The 17,916-nt window shown below is 43.0% G+C and overlaps 1 protein-coding gene across 5 annotated transcripts in view; it reads left to right on the top strand.

Annotated features, from left to right (window-relative positions):
• Window positions 1-17,916, top strand: part of MTUS1 (microtubule associated tumor suppressor 1) — a 170,597-nt gene that overhangs the window by 142,616 nt on the left and 10,065 nt on the right. For all 5 annotated transcript variants that reach the window (XM_011979596.1, XM_011979594.1, XM_011979595.1 and 2 more), the window contains 4 exons: window positions 12,251-12,453; window positions 13,657-13,762; window positions 14,818-14,891; window positions 15,039-15,134. In XM_011979596.1, coding sequence (XP_011834986.1) covers window positions 12,251-12,453; window positions 13,657-13,762; window positions 14,818-14,891; window positions 15,039-15,134 — 479 coding nt within the window. The remainder of the gene's footprint in view (window positions 1-12,250; window positions 12,454-13,656; window positions 13,763-14,817; window positions 14,892-15,038; window positions 15,135-17,916) is intronic.

Below are 17,916 nucleotides of genomic sequence, written 5' to 3'. Positions count from 1 at the left end.
AGCATTTTGAAAGTGTCAGTCTTTGAAATAGATTATAGTTAAATTTAAAATGGACTACATCTGCAGCAGACATTTTGCCTCTAGCATAAGCTTCTTTCTAGAGTCATGTTGAATAAAAACTGGTGCAATAGAGGACCATGATTATGATCTTTTGGGTTCTTTTTGCTTTTTATTAATGTTACTCCTTGGAATCAGACTTTGCATCTAAATCAGGGGTGTCCAATCTTTTTGCTTCCCTGGGGCACATTGGAAGAAGAAGAATTGTCTAGTGCCACACATAAAATACACTAACACTAGCAATAGCTGATGACTAAAAGAAAAAAAGAATCACAAATCTCATCATGTTTTAAGAACGTTTACAAATTTGTGTTGGGCCACATTCAAAGCTGTCTTGGGCCACGTGCAGGCTGGGAGTTGGACAAGCTTAATCTAAATTAATGAAGAAAGAGTTATTTCGTATTTCAAAATTACTTTGAGCCATCGCAATTAACAGGTAACTCTCATCTTTTTATACATTAGTCCTGATGATTTCTATTTTGTGCAACAAGATTTTAATCCTTAATTCTCTAAAAATGCCTGGCCTTCCCATAATAGTATAAAAAGACCAGTTGATTTTTTATGCATGAAAATTATGAGCTAAGTATAACAGCATTGTGTATTTGGCGCCTACTCATCCCTAACAAACAATGTTCAGCTCTGTCTGTTCATCTGCACTGTATTTAAAAAAAAAAAAAAAAAAATTGAGGCTCAGAGGTTAAGTAACTTCCCAAGGGAAGCTAGAAATCATAGAGCTTGCCTAAGAACCCAAGATGGCTAGACCACCAATCTTCTGGTAGTCACCACAGGGAAAATCTGATGAAATGATTTGAAAGATTGGAAAATTATATGAAATAAACACTAGTTTGCATGGATAGCTACTTTTGGAATAATTTTCTTCTAATCAAGAGTTTAAGAAATATTGTTAAAATATATCTTACTGAGGAAAGTAGCTTGCAAAAAACAGTGTATTGCCAAAAGCAGTATACACATTGTCTAATCAGCACTTCCCCAGTGTCCGTGAACTTCGGACTGCCCCACACCATATGGAATGTGTTGATTCATTCACTGTTCCGTTTTTATCTACAATTTTGGTTTAACAAGGCTATGTATTTAAAATACATTTCAAACTCTTTACAGGTAAGTCACTTCTGAGTTGTAAAATTCCAGAAGTGATTTTTCTTGAAGTAGGCTTTAATGAAAAATCTATTAATATACTGAAAACCAACTGTACACCAAAACAGGGCTGTTTACGTCCCTGACTTGTTTGAAGACTGAGTTGATAGCCACCTCAAACCTAGCTCATTCTCTTCCTGTCCACATCTGCCCTCAATTTGGACTTTGGTCGGCTGTCTTTGTAAGTAGAAGGCCATGTTTTTTCACCTGCGGATACGCAGTTTTACTGATGGTACCTGTGTTTGAAACCCACTGAGTGTTCCTCCTTGTCCTGTTCCTTGTCCTAACTCCAGTCTCTCAACTTGTGATTTTCCTGATTTAATACCTTATCGTGTAGAATAGTGGTTCCCAAACTTTATTGTGTATGAAAATGGACCTGGTTGAAATGCAGATCCTCAGTTCTCATGCCTGTTGCTTCTGACTCCGTTGGCTGGGGATGAAGTCCAGGAATCTGCACTTTTTTTTTTTTTTTTTAATGCCAACATCTCCTATATCCATCATCCTACTAACCCCGCTGTGGGCTTTAAGGAATAGTAATAGGTGCTTTACAATTATGGAAGGAGAGGCAGCACGTCTAGAAAGATGTGTTGATGGGGACAGTGGTCCCTCTTCCTGACCTCTGGCCCTAGTGTCCTCAGGTTAACAGGAGACCAGTGTTTCTTCCCTATTAGCAATATCTGAGTACAGCCTTGGCTACCTACGAAGAAAAATAAAACAGAACCTGTCCCTTAATGGAAATTGAGGAGGAGTCTGCACTTTTAATGATCATCCAGGTGGTTCTCATGTAGGTGCCCCAGGACTACCCTTTGACACTGCTCTGTCTAGAATATTGTTTCTTTTATGTAAAAAAAAATGTATATATATGTATATTTATTTGATACATATATTTATATATATATGTGAGATATATATATATATCAAATATGCATAGTAAGGATAATATGAAGTAACTCCAACTGAATGGAGTACATTCTTACAAATAAGCTTTCAAATGTTACACATGCCAAGGGCTTACAGCAGCCTTTTTGGCCCTTGCACCCTAAAAAGTGATCCGTCAGGGAGGAGGAGAGGCAGAACAGTACCTGACTCGAAATCGCCCTTTTTTTTTTTTTTTTTTTTACATTGAAACTCTTGATGGAAATAGGATTCCTTTAAAGTCTGCCTCACTTCTCTCAGGCCTGAATCTTAGAACAGATTGTCCGTTATTCAGCTGTGCTCTCGCCTCCAGCCCACTTTTATTCCTAAATGTTTTCGTTTGTACATGGAGTATTTGCTGTTGTGATTTAAAAAAAAAAAAGAGAGAGCATCTGTTCTGCAGCATGTTGGCCAGTGAATGAGCTGAAAAACAGCAAGGCCTTTGCAGGCTTCTCTTCAAGGCTGGGAGGCGGAACATTGGCAGGGAGAGGCGAGAAGCTTAGGGGAGGCCCAGCTGGTACCTAGACACCAAGATGGAGATGGAAGACAGGCTGGCTGAGTGGAATTCTCTTCCCACCTGAGAGTCACACTTGGTCAGCACTAACCAATAGAGCGAGAGAAAGGTCATTTTTTTACCTGCCTTATCTTGGAGTCTTTTCAGCAGTGCTTCCACAGGAGAATTAAGCCCTGCTACCCCGAGGCGTCCATGGTACGTGTGAATTAACTTCTCTCTACTCGATCTCAGGCTGGGAAAAGGAGCCAGTCAGATCCCGTTTGGTGTTCTGTGCCTAGGCTCTCAAAGAGGCTGGAGTTCTAGGGCTGGGCACGGTGGCTCAAGCCTGTAATCCCAGCACTTTGGGAGGCTGAGGTGGGCAGATCGCTTGAGGCCAGGAGTTAGAGAGCAGCCTTGCCAACATGGTGAAACCCCGTATCTACTCAAAACACAACAACAGCAACAAAAAAGAGGCTGGAGTTGTAGATCCAGCTCTGCCATTTCCATTCTTCTTTAGTAAAATGGGATGTATGATAATACCTATTTTATTCATTCAGAGCATTGTTACATTACATGAAACAAACATGAGAGCACCTTGTAAAGTATGAACTGAGTTTTAAAGGTGAAGTGGCATTTATGGGAGGAATGATTTGATAGTGCAGGCCTTCTGTAAAAAGTAAGTTCCTAATAATTTATGATTTATGGAAGACTTTGAAATGAGCTCTTATTGATTCGTTGATTTAATGCCCAAGAGCAATCAGAAAGCCATTTGGAGATAATTTTGAAATTCAGAAAAAGAACCTTGTCTACCACTTGTCTGCAAAATTTCATGGTCATTTGACAAAGTATCTTTAGAGAGGGAAACCCTGGCACTCTGGGAGTAGCGGAGTATTCCACAGGCTGGGGAGACTTTTTCTACCAGGCGTAATAGTAACTCTGTTTCACTTTACTCTCACCAATCTATACGGTTGGCCGAACAGGTGGTATTAGTTCCTACCTTCCATATCAGGACACGGAGACCCAGGAAACTGGACATGCCTATTTGTGGGCTAGTCTAGGTCCCACCTTTTTGTTCTTCTTTCGGCCACTGCCTGTCCCCAAAGCATCAACTTGATGTTTAAAAACAACTTCTTGGTTACCTGTTCGGTGATATTACTACCTCCAGTTTCAAACCAGATTAGACCCTGGCTTAAGGGAGTCACCAGCATAGTCACTTGCCATGGACGTGTGTGGTGATCGGATTTCCCCTCGTAGAATGTTATGTCATTATCACACTCTACAGCGGAAGGTAGCGTCGGCTCCTGGTTCTGGGGGTGGGGCACAAGGGAAGTGAGAGTTTAGCCTGAGAAGTGTATTGGGTATGTGCTGTTGAAGAAAGAAGTCAAGGAGCCCAGAACTGAGAGGAGGAGGCCAGTTTCCCAGGCGGCCAAGAGAGAGTGCGGGGCCCACTGCAGGCGGAGCTGGAGGCAGGCTGCTCTTCTCCATCCTAGCTGGTGCAGAGGTGGGGATTTCGAGGTGGGGTGGGGGAGAGTTGCCGCCCACAGCAGGCTGGCCGGAGTGTCCGGGAAAGGTGCATGTATGCAATTTGGGAATGGAATCATCTCTTTTTCCTGTTCATCTCTTCTTTCTATCACAATCTCTTATGTGGCACTATGAAAATTTGCCTGGCACTTTTCTTTTTATATTTTAGGTCTGATTTACATAAAACCTCCTCCAAATTAGGAAAATTCTATTGCATATAATGTTGAGAACAATAATAGTGGAAGGTGAAGACTTGAAGTGAGTGTATACTCCACCGTAATACCTATGTGTGTGCGTGCATATGCATCAAATTCGAATACTAGGCCAGCAGTGCTGCTTGTTAACTGTTAAATTTCTGTTACGGAACCCCAAGCCTGTCTACCAGGAATCTTCAAACACATTGGAATCAGTGGACTCTTGCAAGCTATAACAGTTATACAATTTATCTGCAGTTACTGTGGTCAAGCACTGGGGTGAGTGCTTCACCTGTGCTATTTCATCCTATAGAGAAGGGACTAATACTATCTCCATTTTAAAAATGAAGAAATGTAGGCTTAGGCAAGGAACGGTGGCTCATGCCTGTAATCCCAGCACTTTGGGAGGCCGAAGCAAGTGGATCATTTGAGGTCAGCAGTTCTAGAGCAGCCTGGCCAACATAGTGAAACCCTGTCTCTACTAAAAATATAAAAATTAGCCGGGTATGGTGGTGCATGCCTGTAATCCCAGCTATTCAAGGGGCTGAGGCAAGAGAATCGCTTAAACCCGGGAGGCGGAGGTTGCAGTGAGCTGAGATTGCGCCACTACTCTCCAGCCTGGGTGATAGAGGAAGACTCCATCTCAAAAGAAAAAAAAAAAATGTAGGTTTAGAAAGTTTAAGTAATTTGCTCGAGTGATGTAGCAGCTAAGTGGTGTGACTGAGATTTGAACCCAAGTAATTTTGGCTCTATTCTACTAGGACATTTATTTATGTTCTTGAGCATTAAAATATTTTTGGTCATCTCATAGTGAAGCGTGCTACTCAGATATAAAAACTAGGAAAGCGCTGTATCATTTCAAAAGAATATTAACAATGTCAGGCCATGGCTATGTAATGCTTTTCTCTGTGAACAGTACATTTATCAATTAACAAAGGGAAATGAGTCTCTATGAGATGGAAATAATAGAAGTCTGACCTTCCCCTCTGAGAAAAAGCCATGAGGACTAATTAAGTAATGGCTCCACTCCTGCTCTGCAGAGCTGAGTGCTGAAGGACCTGGGAGGACTCCAGCTCTGTTTTCCAGAGATTATGTTTGACTGTGGCACTGGACATTTTCCACATATCATCCTGATAATTATTTGAAAAGCAAAACTTAGCATTTCACTTGTTATGATTTTTTTTTTCTTGCTCAGCTATCCATGATTTAAACTGTCAGGGAGGGCCACTGGCCTAGAATTCTTCTCGGGTGGCTCATTACAGAGTGAAAATACTGACTTCTAATCTCAATATGGCCTTATACTTTAGAGATGATTTTGTACATGAGTCTGCCTTCCTTTTCTTCTTCTCCTTTCCTCCCTTCCCCCCTTCCCCCCTTCCCCCCTTCTCCTTTCTTCCTTTCTCTTTTTCTTTTCTTTTTCCTGAAATCCTGAGAACTGTATTTCCTCTTTTAAGCTAGATTGCTGGAGATAGCTTTCATGGTTTACAAACGTGTATACAAAAGTTGCCCAACAGTTCTCCTGCAAGCAGTGGTTTGTTGGTGTTCTTAATCATATACATGCTTTAAAAACAAAATCAACTAATGGAATGATTAAAACAACAGAGGCTGGGCGCAGTATCTCACACCTGTAATTCCAGCACTTGAGAGGCTGAGGTGGGCGGATCACAAGGTCAAGAGTTCGAGACCAGTCTGCCCAACATAGTGAAACCCTGTCTCTACTAAAATATCAAAAAATTAGCCAAGTGTGGTGGCGGGCACCTGTAGTCCCAGCTACTCGGGAGGCTGAGGCAGGAGAATCGCGTGAACCCAGGAGGAGGAGGTTGCAGTGAGCCGAGATCGCGCCACTGCACTCTAGCCCAGGCAACAGTGCAAGACTCTGTCTCAAAAAAAAAAAGGGACAAAAGGACTACTTTACCTTTGTGTTTGTGTAATACCTACTTTTAAACAGTCGCATGTATCACTGGGGGAAAGTTCCATGCTTGCTTGATGCAAATTCAGAACCATTTAATGTTTGGTTTTGGCTTTGTTGGGCAGACGTCTGATTAATTGAAAGTGAGTGGAATTCTGGAGAATAAGCAAGAAGAGACTAGATTGAGGATAGGGGCGAGAGCACACACAGGTGGTACCATAAATCTCCCCTAAGCTGTAGTCAGTGCACAGGAAAGTCCACGGCCTCAAATCAGGGTTATGCACGCCCCCCACCGCCACACACACACACATTATGTCACAGCTGTCGAGGAGCGCTCTGAGAACCTTTAACACAGTGTTTACACGTGCATCCTTTAAAAAGTTCTTCTTGAGTTCTTTATGCCAAATAAATGTTTCCTTCAGAGCCCAGGCCAGGTTTTTCAAACTAAAGCCATTAGTGTGAGCGATGACTGCAGCCCACCTGTTCCCCAGCAGCACAGCAGGCCAGTAAACAGAGCAAAGGTCTGTGCACAGCTGCAGGCTGACGTCACCGTCTGGGGCTGGGCCTGCTGCTTTGGACTGTCACAATAACAGCAGTGAACCTCCCGTTCCCCCATGTGACCCATTTTCTCCCTTTCTCCTTCCCGTTTCTTCCCATGTGTCCTCCCTTCACCTCACTTATGGTGGCCAACAAAACTTCAGAGCTGCCTTTTTTTTGGTAAACAGAGAAACAGCCCTGTCCCATGGCTAATGGGAAAGGACTTTTGTGTATCCTATTTGGTTTTAAAGGCTGATGTGCCATAATTATATATTCAGGCCAACAGTATTTTTATTATAAACAGATGCGTTAAAATCAGCCAGGGTAGCCCGTTGTTAACGTCTGCTTCAAGGCTCTTCTAGCCCAGGGCTTGAAGGCAGTCTCTTGTGTGTTGCTGAGTCCCTGAATTCACTTAGATGTTTCTGTCCCGGATATGAGCTTCCAGATGGGTTCAGATCATGTTCTTACTTTTCATTTTCTAACTTGGGGAATATCTGAAATTTTAAGAAAAGCAAGTGAAAAGGCTGCATGAAACTAGAATTTCTCTGACTGGAAAGTTATTTGATGATTTCACCAGTGGCTTGCGAAGTTGTAGGTTTTCATAGAAAGTTCTAGTATGAGATTCACACGAGGAGCCTTCAGAGTCGGAAAGTTACTTGGCAGAAGGTAATGCTGTGTTTACTCGTTTGACTAACATTGGACGTCTTGAGTCATTTTTTCTTCTGTGGTTACTAGTGTAATAGAAGGAAAAGTGAATGTGAAGAGAATGTTCTCCAGCAGTCAAGACCATCACTATCTTTTACTGAATTCTTTTAAATGAAAAAAAGAAAAAAACTTCCAACAGTCAGGACCATCACTCTCTTTTACTAAATTCTTTTAAAGGAAAAAAAAAAAAAAACTTCCAACAATCAAGACTGTCACTATCTTTTACTAAATTCTTTTAAAGGAAAAAAAAAAACTTTTAATGTTCAGTCCTAAAGGCTTGAGTTCCATGCGATGGCCCCTGTAATCTGGCCTCCGTCTGTCTTTATGGGTTCTATCTTTTCTGCTTTGTGAGTTTCTTAGTCACCAAGGCTCACCCTTCCGTCTCCCACCATTGCTCATGCTGGGATAGGATTTTTACCCTTGATGCCAGAATTTTACTTCTATCACATGGCTCAATTTGAAAATCTACTGACCAAATCATAACCACAGTGATGTACTCATTAGGATGGCTGTTATATATATTTGAAAAACTAAAATAGGCCGGGCGCGGTGGCTGAAGCCTGTAATCCCAGCACTTTGGGAGGCCGAGATGGGTGGATCATGAGGTCAGGAGATCGAGACCATCCTGGCTAACACGGTGAAACCCCATCTCTACTAAAAAATACAAAAAACTAGCCGGGTGAGGTGGCGGGCGCCTGTAGTCCCAGCTACTCGGGAGGCTGAGGCAGGAGAATGACGGAAACCCGGGAGGCGGAGCTTGCAGTGAGCTGAGATCCGGCCATTACACTCCAGCCTGGGCGACAGAGCGAGACTCCGTCTCAAAAAAAAAAAAAGAAAAACTAAAATAGGTTCTGGTGAAGATGTGGAGAGATTGGAACCCTTGTGTGTGGTACTGCTGATGGGAATGTAGAATGGTTCAACCACTATGGAAAAGACTACCATAGTCCTTCAAATAGTTAATAATAGAATTGCCATATGAGTCATCAATTCCTTCTGGGTATGTACACCAAAGAATTGAAAGCAGGGACTCAGGCATGTATTTGTCCCCTGGTGTTCATAGCAGCATTACTCACAATAGCCAAAGGTGGAGGCAACCCAAGTGTCCGTGGATGGTCAGTGGATGCACAGATGTCATCTGTACGTACAATGGAATATTATCATTATTATTATTATTTGACACAGAGTCTTGCTCTGTCGCCCAGGCCGGAGTGCAGTGGCGTCATCTTGGCTCACTGCAACCTCCACCTCTTGGGTTCAAGCAATTCTCCTGCTTCAGCCTCCCCAGTAGCTGGGACTATAGATGTGCACCATCATGCTGGGATAATTTTTGTATTTTTAGTAGAGATGGGGTTTCGCCACGTTGGCCAGGCTGGTCTCGAACTCCTGAACTCAAGCGATCTGCTTGCTTTGGCCTCCCAAAGTGCTGGGATTACAGGAATGAGCCACTGCACCTGGCCAACAATGGAATACCGTTGAGCCTTCAAAAGGAAGGAAATTGTGACACATGCCACAGCTTGGATGAGCCTTGAGGACATATGCTAAATGAAATAAACAGTCACAACAGGACAAATACTATATGAGTCCAGGTATATGAGGTACTGAGTGGTCAGATTCATAGAGAAAGAAAGTAAAATGGTCGCTGCCAGGGCCTTGGGGAAGGGGAGGGGATGGATTGTTGCTGTTTAATTGGTATGGAGTTTCAGGTTGGGGGGTAACGTTCTGGAGAATGGATCATGGCAAAGCTTACACAACGACGTGAGGGTATTTAATGCCACTGAATTATACACTTAAAAATAATTAAAATTGTTAATTTGACGTCAACTTCATCACAGTTTGTTTTTGCTTTTGAGATGAAGTTTCTCCCTGTCGCCAGGCTGGAGTGCCGTGGCGTGATCTTGGCTCACTGGAACCTCTGCCTCCCAGGTTCAAGCGATTCTCCTGCCTCACCCTCCCGAGTAGCTGGGATTACAAGCACGCATCACCATGCCCAGCTAATTTTTGTATTTTTAGTAGAGATGGGGTTTTACTATGTTGGCCTCCTTCTTAATTTTTTGACCTCATGATCTGCCTGCCTTGACCTCCCAAAGTGCTGGGATTACAGGCATGAGCCACTGTGCCCAGCCCTCATCACAGTTTTTATTTTTTGTTTTTATTTTAATTGTTTTAAAAATCTGACCAAACCTTTGGTCACCCTGACTGGATGTAAACTATCCTGAGTGCCACTCCTGGGCCCTCAGGTCTGGCCTGGTCCCGCCACTTCTCTGTCTGTGTCTCTTCCAGTAGAGGCCCTGTCATGCGCCATTCCAGCCCTGGCACAAGAGACAGCTTGGTAGGAAAGAAGGGACACAGGCTTTGGGTGCAGACAGAATCAGAATTCAGACTGCTCACCAAAACCCGTCCTCTCACACTTGCCAGCTCTGTGCCTGGGCAGATGATTTAGCCTCTGTGGCGGTTTCCTTATTTATATCTTGAGGAAGGTCCTCTGTGAGGGTTCAACAAGATAAGGAGCCCCATTCTGTGCCAGGCACCGAGAAATAGTTTTTGTTTTGGGGATTTTTTTTTTTTAATGTTCGTTCTTTGCCCTTCAATAAACATTTGTGGATTTATTTAATTTTTAAGGGTTCTCTTTAGCAGACACTATTCCTGCCATTATTTCCATGTGGCCTCCTTTTCCTCTGAAAGAATACTGATATGGGCCAAGTGACTTGGGTATTTCTACCACCACATGGCAGGTTCCTGAGATAACAAGTCGACACCATTGTAGGAAATTTTCGTAAGAACCTGCCATTTTCACATTCCTTAGGTCAAATTATTATTGATCTAAATCATCCTTTTCTCTGCCCTAAAATAATCTTCTTCAACAACTCCTGATATGTTAATCCTTTCCAAAAGAGAGGTAAGGGTTAATTTAACAGATTTGCCAGCAACGGTGTTGTATTAATCCACGGGCACTCTGGGGGTGTGGACAGCATGTATACCCCTGACAATTACAGTAGTACCCTGTCTGCCTGTATTTACATCTCGATGACGGAAGACTGGGGACGTCCAAAGTCAGACTTCCTAAGGAATTCACGATTTGCTAGGATTTATTGTAGTGTGTGTACATATATCTTTTGGTGTGTTCTGCCATGTATTATATTGTTAGTCATTCTGTTTTTGATAGTTGTAGGGAAGAGATAAGATGCTCTAATTTTCTATTATGTTTATCAGATTATTTTGCCGTTTTAAAATATATTAACCGGGAGGCCAAGGCAGGCGGATCACGAGATCAGGAGTTCGAGACGAGCCTGACCAGCATGGTGAAACCACGTGTCTACTGAAAATACAAAAATTAGCCGGGCGTGGCAGCATGAGCCTATAATCCCAGGTACTCAGGAGGCTGAGGCAGGAGAATCACTTGAACCCAGGAGTCGGAGGTTGCAGTGAGCCAAGATCGTGCCATTGCACTCCAGCCTGGGTGTTAGAGCAAGAGTCCGTCTCTCTCTCTCCCTGTCTGTGTGTCTCTCTCTCCCTCTATCTCTCTCTCCCTCCCTCCCTCTCTCCCTCTCTCTCTCTCTCTCTCTCTATATATATATATATATATATAAAGTTTTTTTTAACCTTTCATTTTATAATTTTTTTTTGAGATAGGGTCTCACTCTGTTGCCCGACAGTTGTGCAATCATGGCTCACTGCAGCCTCAACCTCCTGAGCTCAAGTGATCCTCCCACCTCAGCCTCCTCAGTAGCAGGGACTACAGGCTCACACCATCATGCCTGGATAATTTTTTTTTTTTTTTAATTTTAAGAGATGGGGTTTTCCTGTGTTGTCCGGGCTGGTCATGAACTCCTGGGCGCAAATGATTCTCCTGCATCAGCTTCTTAAAATACTTGAATTATAGGCATAAACCACCATGCCTGGCCTGTGTGGGTGCTTTTAAGATGTGTTTTTATTTCCTAAGATATTTGTGCTCTGGTGATTTGTGTTTAATAGAGACTAATATTTCATTTTAATTAGTTTTGAAATCACAAATTATAATCAGCTGAAATTAAGCACAAGCTTAAGGTCCACTCGTTTGTTCTCCCTGGTCTTTCTTGCTCTTGTATGAGCTTCTGCCACACTGGCTGGCTGGGAGAGGAAGAGGCGCTTGGCCTAAGAAATGTCTCGGCCTGGCCGAGGCTCTTTTCTTGACCAGTGCATTGACTGCTCACCGCATGAGAGGGGATCTTCCCTTGGAAACCTGGCTCTTCTGAAGTACTTCTCTTACTGCTTGGGCGTCACTTTTTTGAGTGTGTGTGTGTGTTGGTTGGGTGTGGGGGGCGGTTTCCAGATAGAGTCTCAGTCTGTCACCCAGGCTGTAGTGCAGTGGCGTGATCTTGGCTCACTACAACCTCCGCCTCCCGGGTTCAAGCAGTTCTGCATCACTCTCCCAAATAGCTGGGATTACAGGCACCTGCTACCGTGCTGGCTAATTTTTGTAGTTTTAAGAGGGACAGGGTTTCACCATGTTGACCAGGCTGGTCTTGAACTCCTGACCTCAGGTGATTCCCCCACCTCGGCCTCCCAAAGTGCTGGGATTACAGGTGTAAGCCACCATGCCCTGCCCTCGTGTTCCTTTTTACAATTCAGTTCCATACTGTTACGTTTGAACATAGGGTTACCAGAGACCCGAGACATCGTGGGTTTATGCTTCAGGTGTCATCACAGCTGTGTGTGACTGCAATGAATATAGGACATTTCACAAATAAAATGACCTCTTCCCTCTTCTTTCTCATCTGTTTTCAGTCACTGCTTCAACCACCTGTGAGAAATTAGAAAAAGCCAGGAATGAGTTACAAACAGCGTATGAAGCATTTGTCCAGCAGCACCAGGCTGAAAAAACAGAACGAGAGAATCGGCTTAAGGAATTTTACACCAGGGAGTATGAAAAGCTTCGGGACACTTACGTTGAAGAAGCAGAGAAGTACAAAATGCAACTGCAAGAGCAGGTCTGTGCTTTTGCAGCCAGAGCTTGTCTGAGGCCTCTGCTGCTTACTTGAATCCTGATTGCTATTCACATCCTTGATGAGCTTCTCTTTGTTTTTTAGTCTAATAGGTATGAAAAGTATGTTGCTGTTGTTTATTTAAGACAGAGTCTCACTCGGTTGCCTAGGCTAGAGCCTGGAATACAGTGGCTTGATCTTGGCTCGCTGCACCCTCCGCGCCTCCTGGGTTCAAGTGATTCTCCTGCCTCAGCCTCCTGAGTAGCTGGGACTGTAGGCACCCACCACCATGCCCAGCTAATTTTGTATTTTTACTAGAGATAGGGTTTCACCATGTTGGCCAGGCTGGTCTCGTACTCCCAACCTCAGGTGATCCACCCGCCTTGGAAACAATGTCTTTTTAATTGAAGAGTTTTCCTATGACCAAAGCAATGTATGTATGTTAAGTGAAAGAAGGGAAGAAAAGGAGGAGGAAAAGATAAAATTGAAAAACAACCCTTTCTTTCTACCCAGAAATAATCCCTTATAAACATCCTGGTGGTGTTTGTTTTACATCCTGCCAAACTATTGTTTTTACATGTTTTTTTTTTTTTTTTTAGTGGCATTTGTTTAAATACCCCATTTTTTTTCACCGACTAGAATATCAAACCTTTCTAATTTCATAGCTCCCTTTTTAACTCAGTTTTTCATTTAGTAATTATCTGCAGAGTGCCTACTCCAGGCCAGGTACGTGCTAGGGCCTGAGTGGTCAAATGACAGGTGCAGAGCATGTGGCCCTGTCACTGTAAAACATATCCTCATTCCTGGTCATCCCTTGTGGCTGATGCAGCCATTTCCATCCGTCACTCTGGAGAGCCTCTGTGTCTGTGTTCCTGAGGGTAGGGAAGGAGACAGAGGAGAGTTGAGTGGTGAACCCCAGTTGGGTTGCTCTTTATGCGTTCTTTGTGTGTGTCTAGAGACAGAGTCTTGTGACATTGCCCAGGCTGGACTTGAACTGCTGGGCTCAAGTGATCCTCCACCTCTGCCTCCCGAGTGCTGAGGTTACAGGTGTGAACCACTGCCCCGGCCTTTGTATGTGTTGGGGAGCCTTTAAACTAGAGCCCAAGCTTACCTGGGAAGCTGTGAAGTCTCTTGATGTGGTTGCTTTGCTTATTCCACTTAGGACATTTGGTTTTACTGTTAAACCACGGTTTTGTTTGTTTCTTATAGTTTGACAACTTAAATGCTGCCCATGAAACTTCTAAGTTGGAAATTGAAGCTAGCCACTCGGAGAAAGTTGAATTGCTCAAGAAGGCCTATGAAGCCTCCCTTTCAGGCAAGGATGCTTTTTTTCCTCTTTAAACAGAATAAAATCTGAAGGAACCACCTGATATGTTTTAAGATGGAAATGAGTCTTAACTTTCTGCTTCAGCAAATGCCCTGTGGTGTTCAGGGTGGGGTGTTCTTGGTTCCTTTTTGCATTGTTCATTGTTAACAGATGCCTTTTGCCACTAAGGATGCAAATAATAGTGACAAATGCCAGCCTTGTGTTAAATAGAATGGGCTTCGGAAGATTGTAAAGGCTATTTTGGGGATGGTGGTTGCCGGCTTAGGTTCCTGGGAAGTTGAAAGTAAAAGTTTCTATCTTGTAATCTACGGTAAAGGATCCACCCCAAGTGCTCCCACACAGCAATGGAGCTGTGAAATGTCGGTGTCACTTACTGAATAGAAAAAGAGTCTTTTCTGGTTTTCGTCTTTCATCAGTGCAAGGGTGTAAGCCACTGTCTTCAGAACAGAATCGGCAGTGTCGCTCACAGTCTTTCTGCTAAACCAGTTGCACCTTACAGAGCAGCGTGGACGTGTGCTGGGAACCGACTGTGTGACCATCAGCAAGGACTTTCTCACCAGAGAAATCAGAGTTGCCCAAAGTCAGGCAGAGATGATAATGTGTAAAAGTGACTGGCTCCGGGCACACTTTTAGGAAACATTGTTTTTCTTCCTTCCTGCTAGAAATGAGTGTAATTATAGACTTACGTTTAGGTCATGAAGCGGAAATTCAAGAGAGCACGGGGTTTCCAGACCAGGAGTCTGGAGTGGCATTTATGAGAGCCTGCCCTGAAATGGCACGCAGTGTTTTCCTAAGGTCGCATGGCCTCTGTGGGCCTTGGTGGGCCTCAGTGCTCTCAGTCATAAAATGGGAATGTCTTCCCTACCGACCTCTCAAGGCTATTTTGAGAACAGATGGCCAATTTACATAAAAGCATACCATAGATGTAAAGTAACATCATATGGCTTCCTCGTCAACCCCTGCATCTATATGCTTTCACCGTTGTGGAGTACATTGATCTTATAGAATGTTATTGTCTCAAAAATATCCTCTTATCTTCCCAGAAATTAAGAAAGGCCATGAAATAGAAAAGAAATCACTTGAAGATTTACTTTCTGAGAAGCAGGAATCGCTAGAGGTGGGTGAATGCCAATATCCCAGCATCCCCCACAAAAAAATTATCATTTTTGATTTTGTTTGATTTTAATGTTTCTGTGTACGTACGCTGAGTTTCTGGGGTCCTCTTGTTAACTTATGTTCCACATCTCATTGTTTTGTGTTTTAGAAGCAAATCAGTGATCTGAAGAGTGAAAATGATGCTTTAAATGAAAAACTGAAATCAGAAGAACAAAAAAGAATAGCAAGAGAGAAAGCAAATTTAGTAAGTTGTGTGTGCTCCTTTATCAGGATGGAATTTTTCTTCTTAATTGCCTTTTAGAGTCATTGAAGTACTCAGCAGCCAGAAAAATAACACAGGTTTGGAATCCTTTTCATGTCTGGCAACGTGCTTTCTAAGGTGTGTAAAAGAGCTTCTTTGCTTACTGGTGTATTGTTTTACCATCCCAAAAGCTGACATACAGATGAAGTCCAGGATGTTTCTGGTGGTCTAAGCTAATACCTACAGAAAAGGAAGGAAACTGAAACTGCCAATTAGGATTAGGGTTTTATGTCAACACTTTATTTTTTTTTAAAAAAATCACTGTATTGAGATATAATTTACAAACTACAAAGTTCACTCTTTTTTTTTTTTTTTTTTTTTGAGATGGAGTCTCACTCTGTCACCCAAGCTGGAGTGCAGTTGCACAATCTTGGCTCACTGCAACCTCCGACTCCCTAGTTCAGGCAATTCTTCTGCCTCACCCTCCTGAGTAACTGGGATTACAAGCACACGTCACCATGCCCAGCTAATTTTTGTATTTTTAGTAGAAACGGGGTTTCACCATGTTAGCCAGGAAAAGTTCACTCTTTTAAAATGTAAAATTCAGTGGCTTTTAGTATATTCATAAAGTTGTCCATTGGTCACCAGTACTTCATTCTAGAACATTTTTATCACCCCCAAAAGGAACCCTGGACCTGTTAGCAGTCACTCCCCATTTCCCCCAAATTCCCCAGCACCAGGCTATCCCCAGTGTACTTTCTATCTCTATGGATTTACTTATTCTGAGGAATTAATACAAAAGGTTGATTGTACAACATGTGGTCCTTTAAGACTGGTATCTTTTACTTAGTATAAAGTTTCCAAGGTTCATCCGTGGTTTAGCCTATCTCAGTATTTCATTTCTTTTTATGGATGAATAATATTTCATCATATGGATAAATGTCACTTTTGAAAAGTACAAACCTCTTGGAAGCTGAAATTTCTGTTGGCACATTTGTCCTTTCTCCCCTGCCTTCCTCCAACCTTTTTTTGTCTTTTTGAAAAAAAATTTTTTTCCTGGCTGCTTCTGCCTTTAGTACCACCATTTTCATTCCATGTTATGCTCTGGGACTGCTGAAGCAAGCTTTTCTCCACTTAAATCTCTGGCCGGCTCTGAAAGTGCATATGTGGATCTCTCAGTGAGACCTTCTGCTAATAATCTCATTGGGAGACCCTCTAGCTATTTGATAATAGTAGATGAGCTTATAGTCAAAGAAACTGCAAAGCTATTTATTCTAGAAGATTCTTAGAAGAGTCAGTGATTTCAGATGAAATCTAGACTTATATATATGCAGGGATATGCAGGGTGTAAACCTTACTGATGGCTCAGGAAACAGGTTTGAAAGAGCCTCTGGTACACAAAGGGGATTCTTCTACTGCAGCTGCTTTTGAAAAGCTAAGGCAGAGTCAGACTAAGGAACACAGAACCATCCAACTGCTTCTGCCACGTAAGCATGCTGAGGCTGCGGAAAAAGAGAGCGCGTCTGACTGTAGTCCAGGAGAAAGGGACGGGCTGGCAGACGAGGCGGAGAAAATGCAGAGGGTACAAGTCTTGTAAATGCTCTAATTCTAAAACTGACGGTAAGTTACGCCTTTCCCTCTAACAAAAATGAGGTAGGATTCACTATTTTCAAGGTTAAAAAAAAAATCCTATGTACAAGGATAACACTGTATAAAATGTATGAAATTTTAAAATTGATACTTAGTATTTGTATGTATTTACGGGGTACATGTGATGTGCTGAGACAATCATAGACTGTGTAATGCCCAAGTCAGGGTATTTAGGGTATCCGTCATCTGTATGATTTCTTTGTTTGGAACATTTCCTATCTTCTCTTGTAGCTATTTGAAATACACAATATATTAACTATAGTCACCCTGCTGTGTTATTGAACACAGAACCTATTCCTCTCTCTAACTGTATGTTTGTATGCGTTCACCAGCCTCTCCTCATCCCACCCCCACACCTACACACGCATACCTCTCCCAGCCTCAGGGAACTATCTAAAGAACCTAGAGGTGAAGATCTGAGTATTAGTCCCTGCCCTGACCCTTTCCAGCTCTGGAAGCTTTCCTGATCCTTCCTGAGTAGGTCGCTTAACCCGTGCAACATGTTTCCTCTTTCTGTGTGAAGTAAGGGGTTTGGATTAAGTAATCCCCGAAGGCCCCTTCCTGGATTCTCCCTGAGGATTTGTCCAGAGCAGGAACCACTGCCCCGGCAGATAAGCTGGATGATCCACACTGCTGACTCTTATCTAAGACGTTCCTTCGTTAAACGTATCTGATCAGTGGACCTTAGCTGTTCTTCTGTAGCATAAATTTTGGATGGTTTAGTTGAATTTCCATGAATAAAGCAAGGAGTGGGTGGGCGGTGGTGAGGAATCCACGTTAATGGTGTGCTCTCAAAGGACGCCTCCCCGATGTAGCGTTTATTTTGGAGAGTTTTCTGTTTTTGAGACAGGGTCTTGTTCTGCCACCAGGCTGGAATGCAGTGGTACATTGACAGTTCACTGCAGCCTTGACCTCCCGGCTCAGTTGATCCTCCCGCCTCAGCCTCCTGAGCAGCTGGGACTGTAGGTGTATGCCACTATGCCTGGCAAACTTTTGTAATTTTTGGAGAGAAATTTTAGTAGGCTATGTACTCCATGCCGTGTAGGTACTGGGGTGTCACAATATAAAATGATAGTATTATGTCTGCCCTAGAAGTATGGCCCAGTCAGCGTAGCTCCATCATAACAAAAATCCA

This window comes from Mandrillus leucophaeus, unplaced genomic scaffold (genome assembly GCF_000951045.1).
Source record: "Mandrillus leucophaeus isolate KB7577 unplaced genomic scaffold, Mleu.le_1.0 Scaffold204, whole genome shotgun sequence".
NCBI lineage: Eukaryota > Metazoa > Chordata > Mammalia > Primates > Cercopithecidae > Mandrillus > Mandrillus leucophaeus.
Note: the sequence above shows the minus strand (reverse complement) of the source record. Positions and strands in the feature narration are given on the sequence as shown.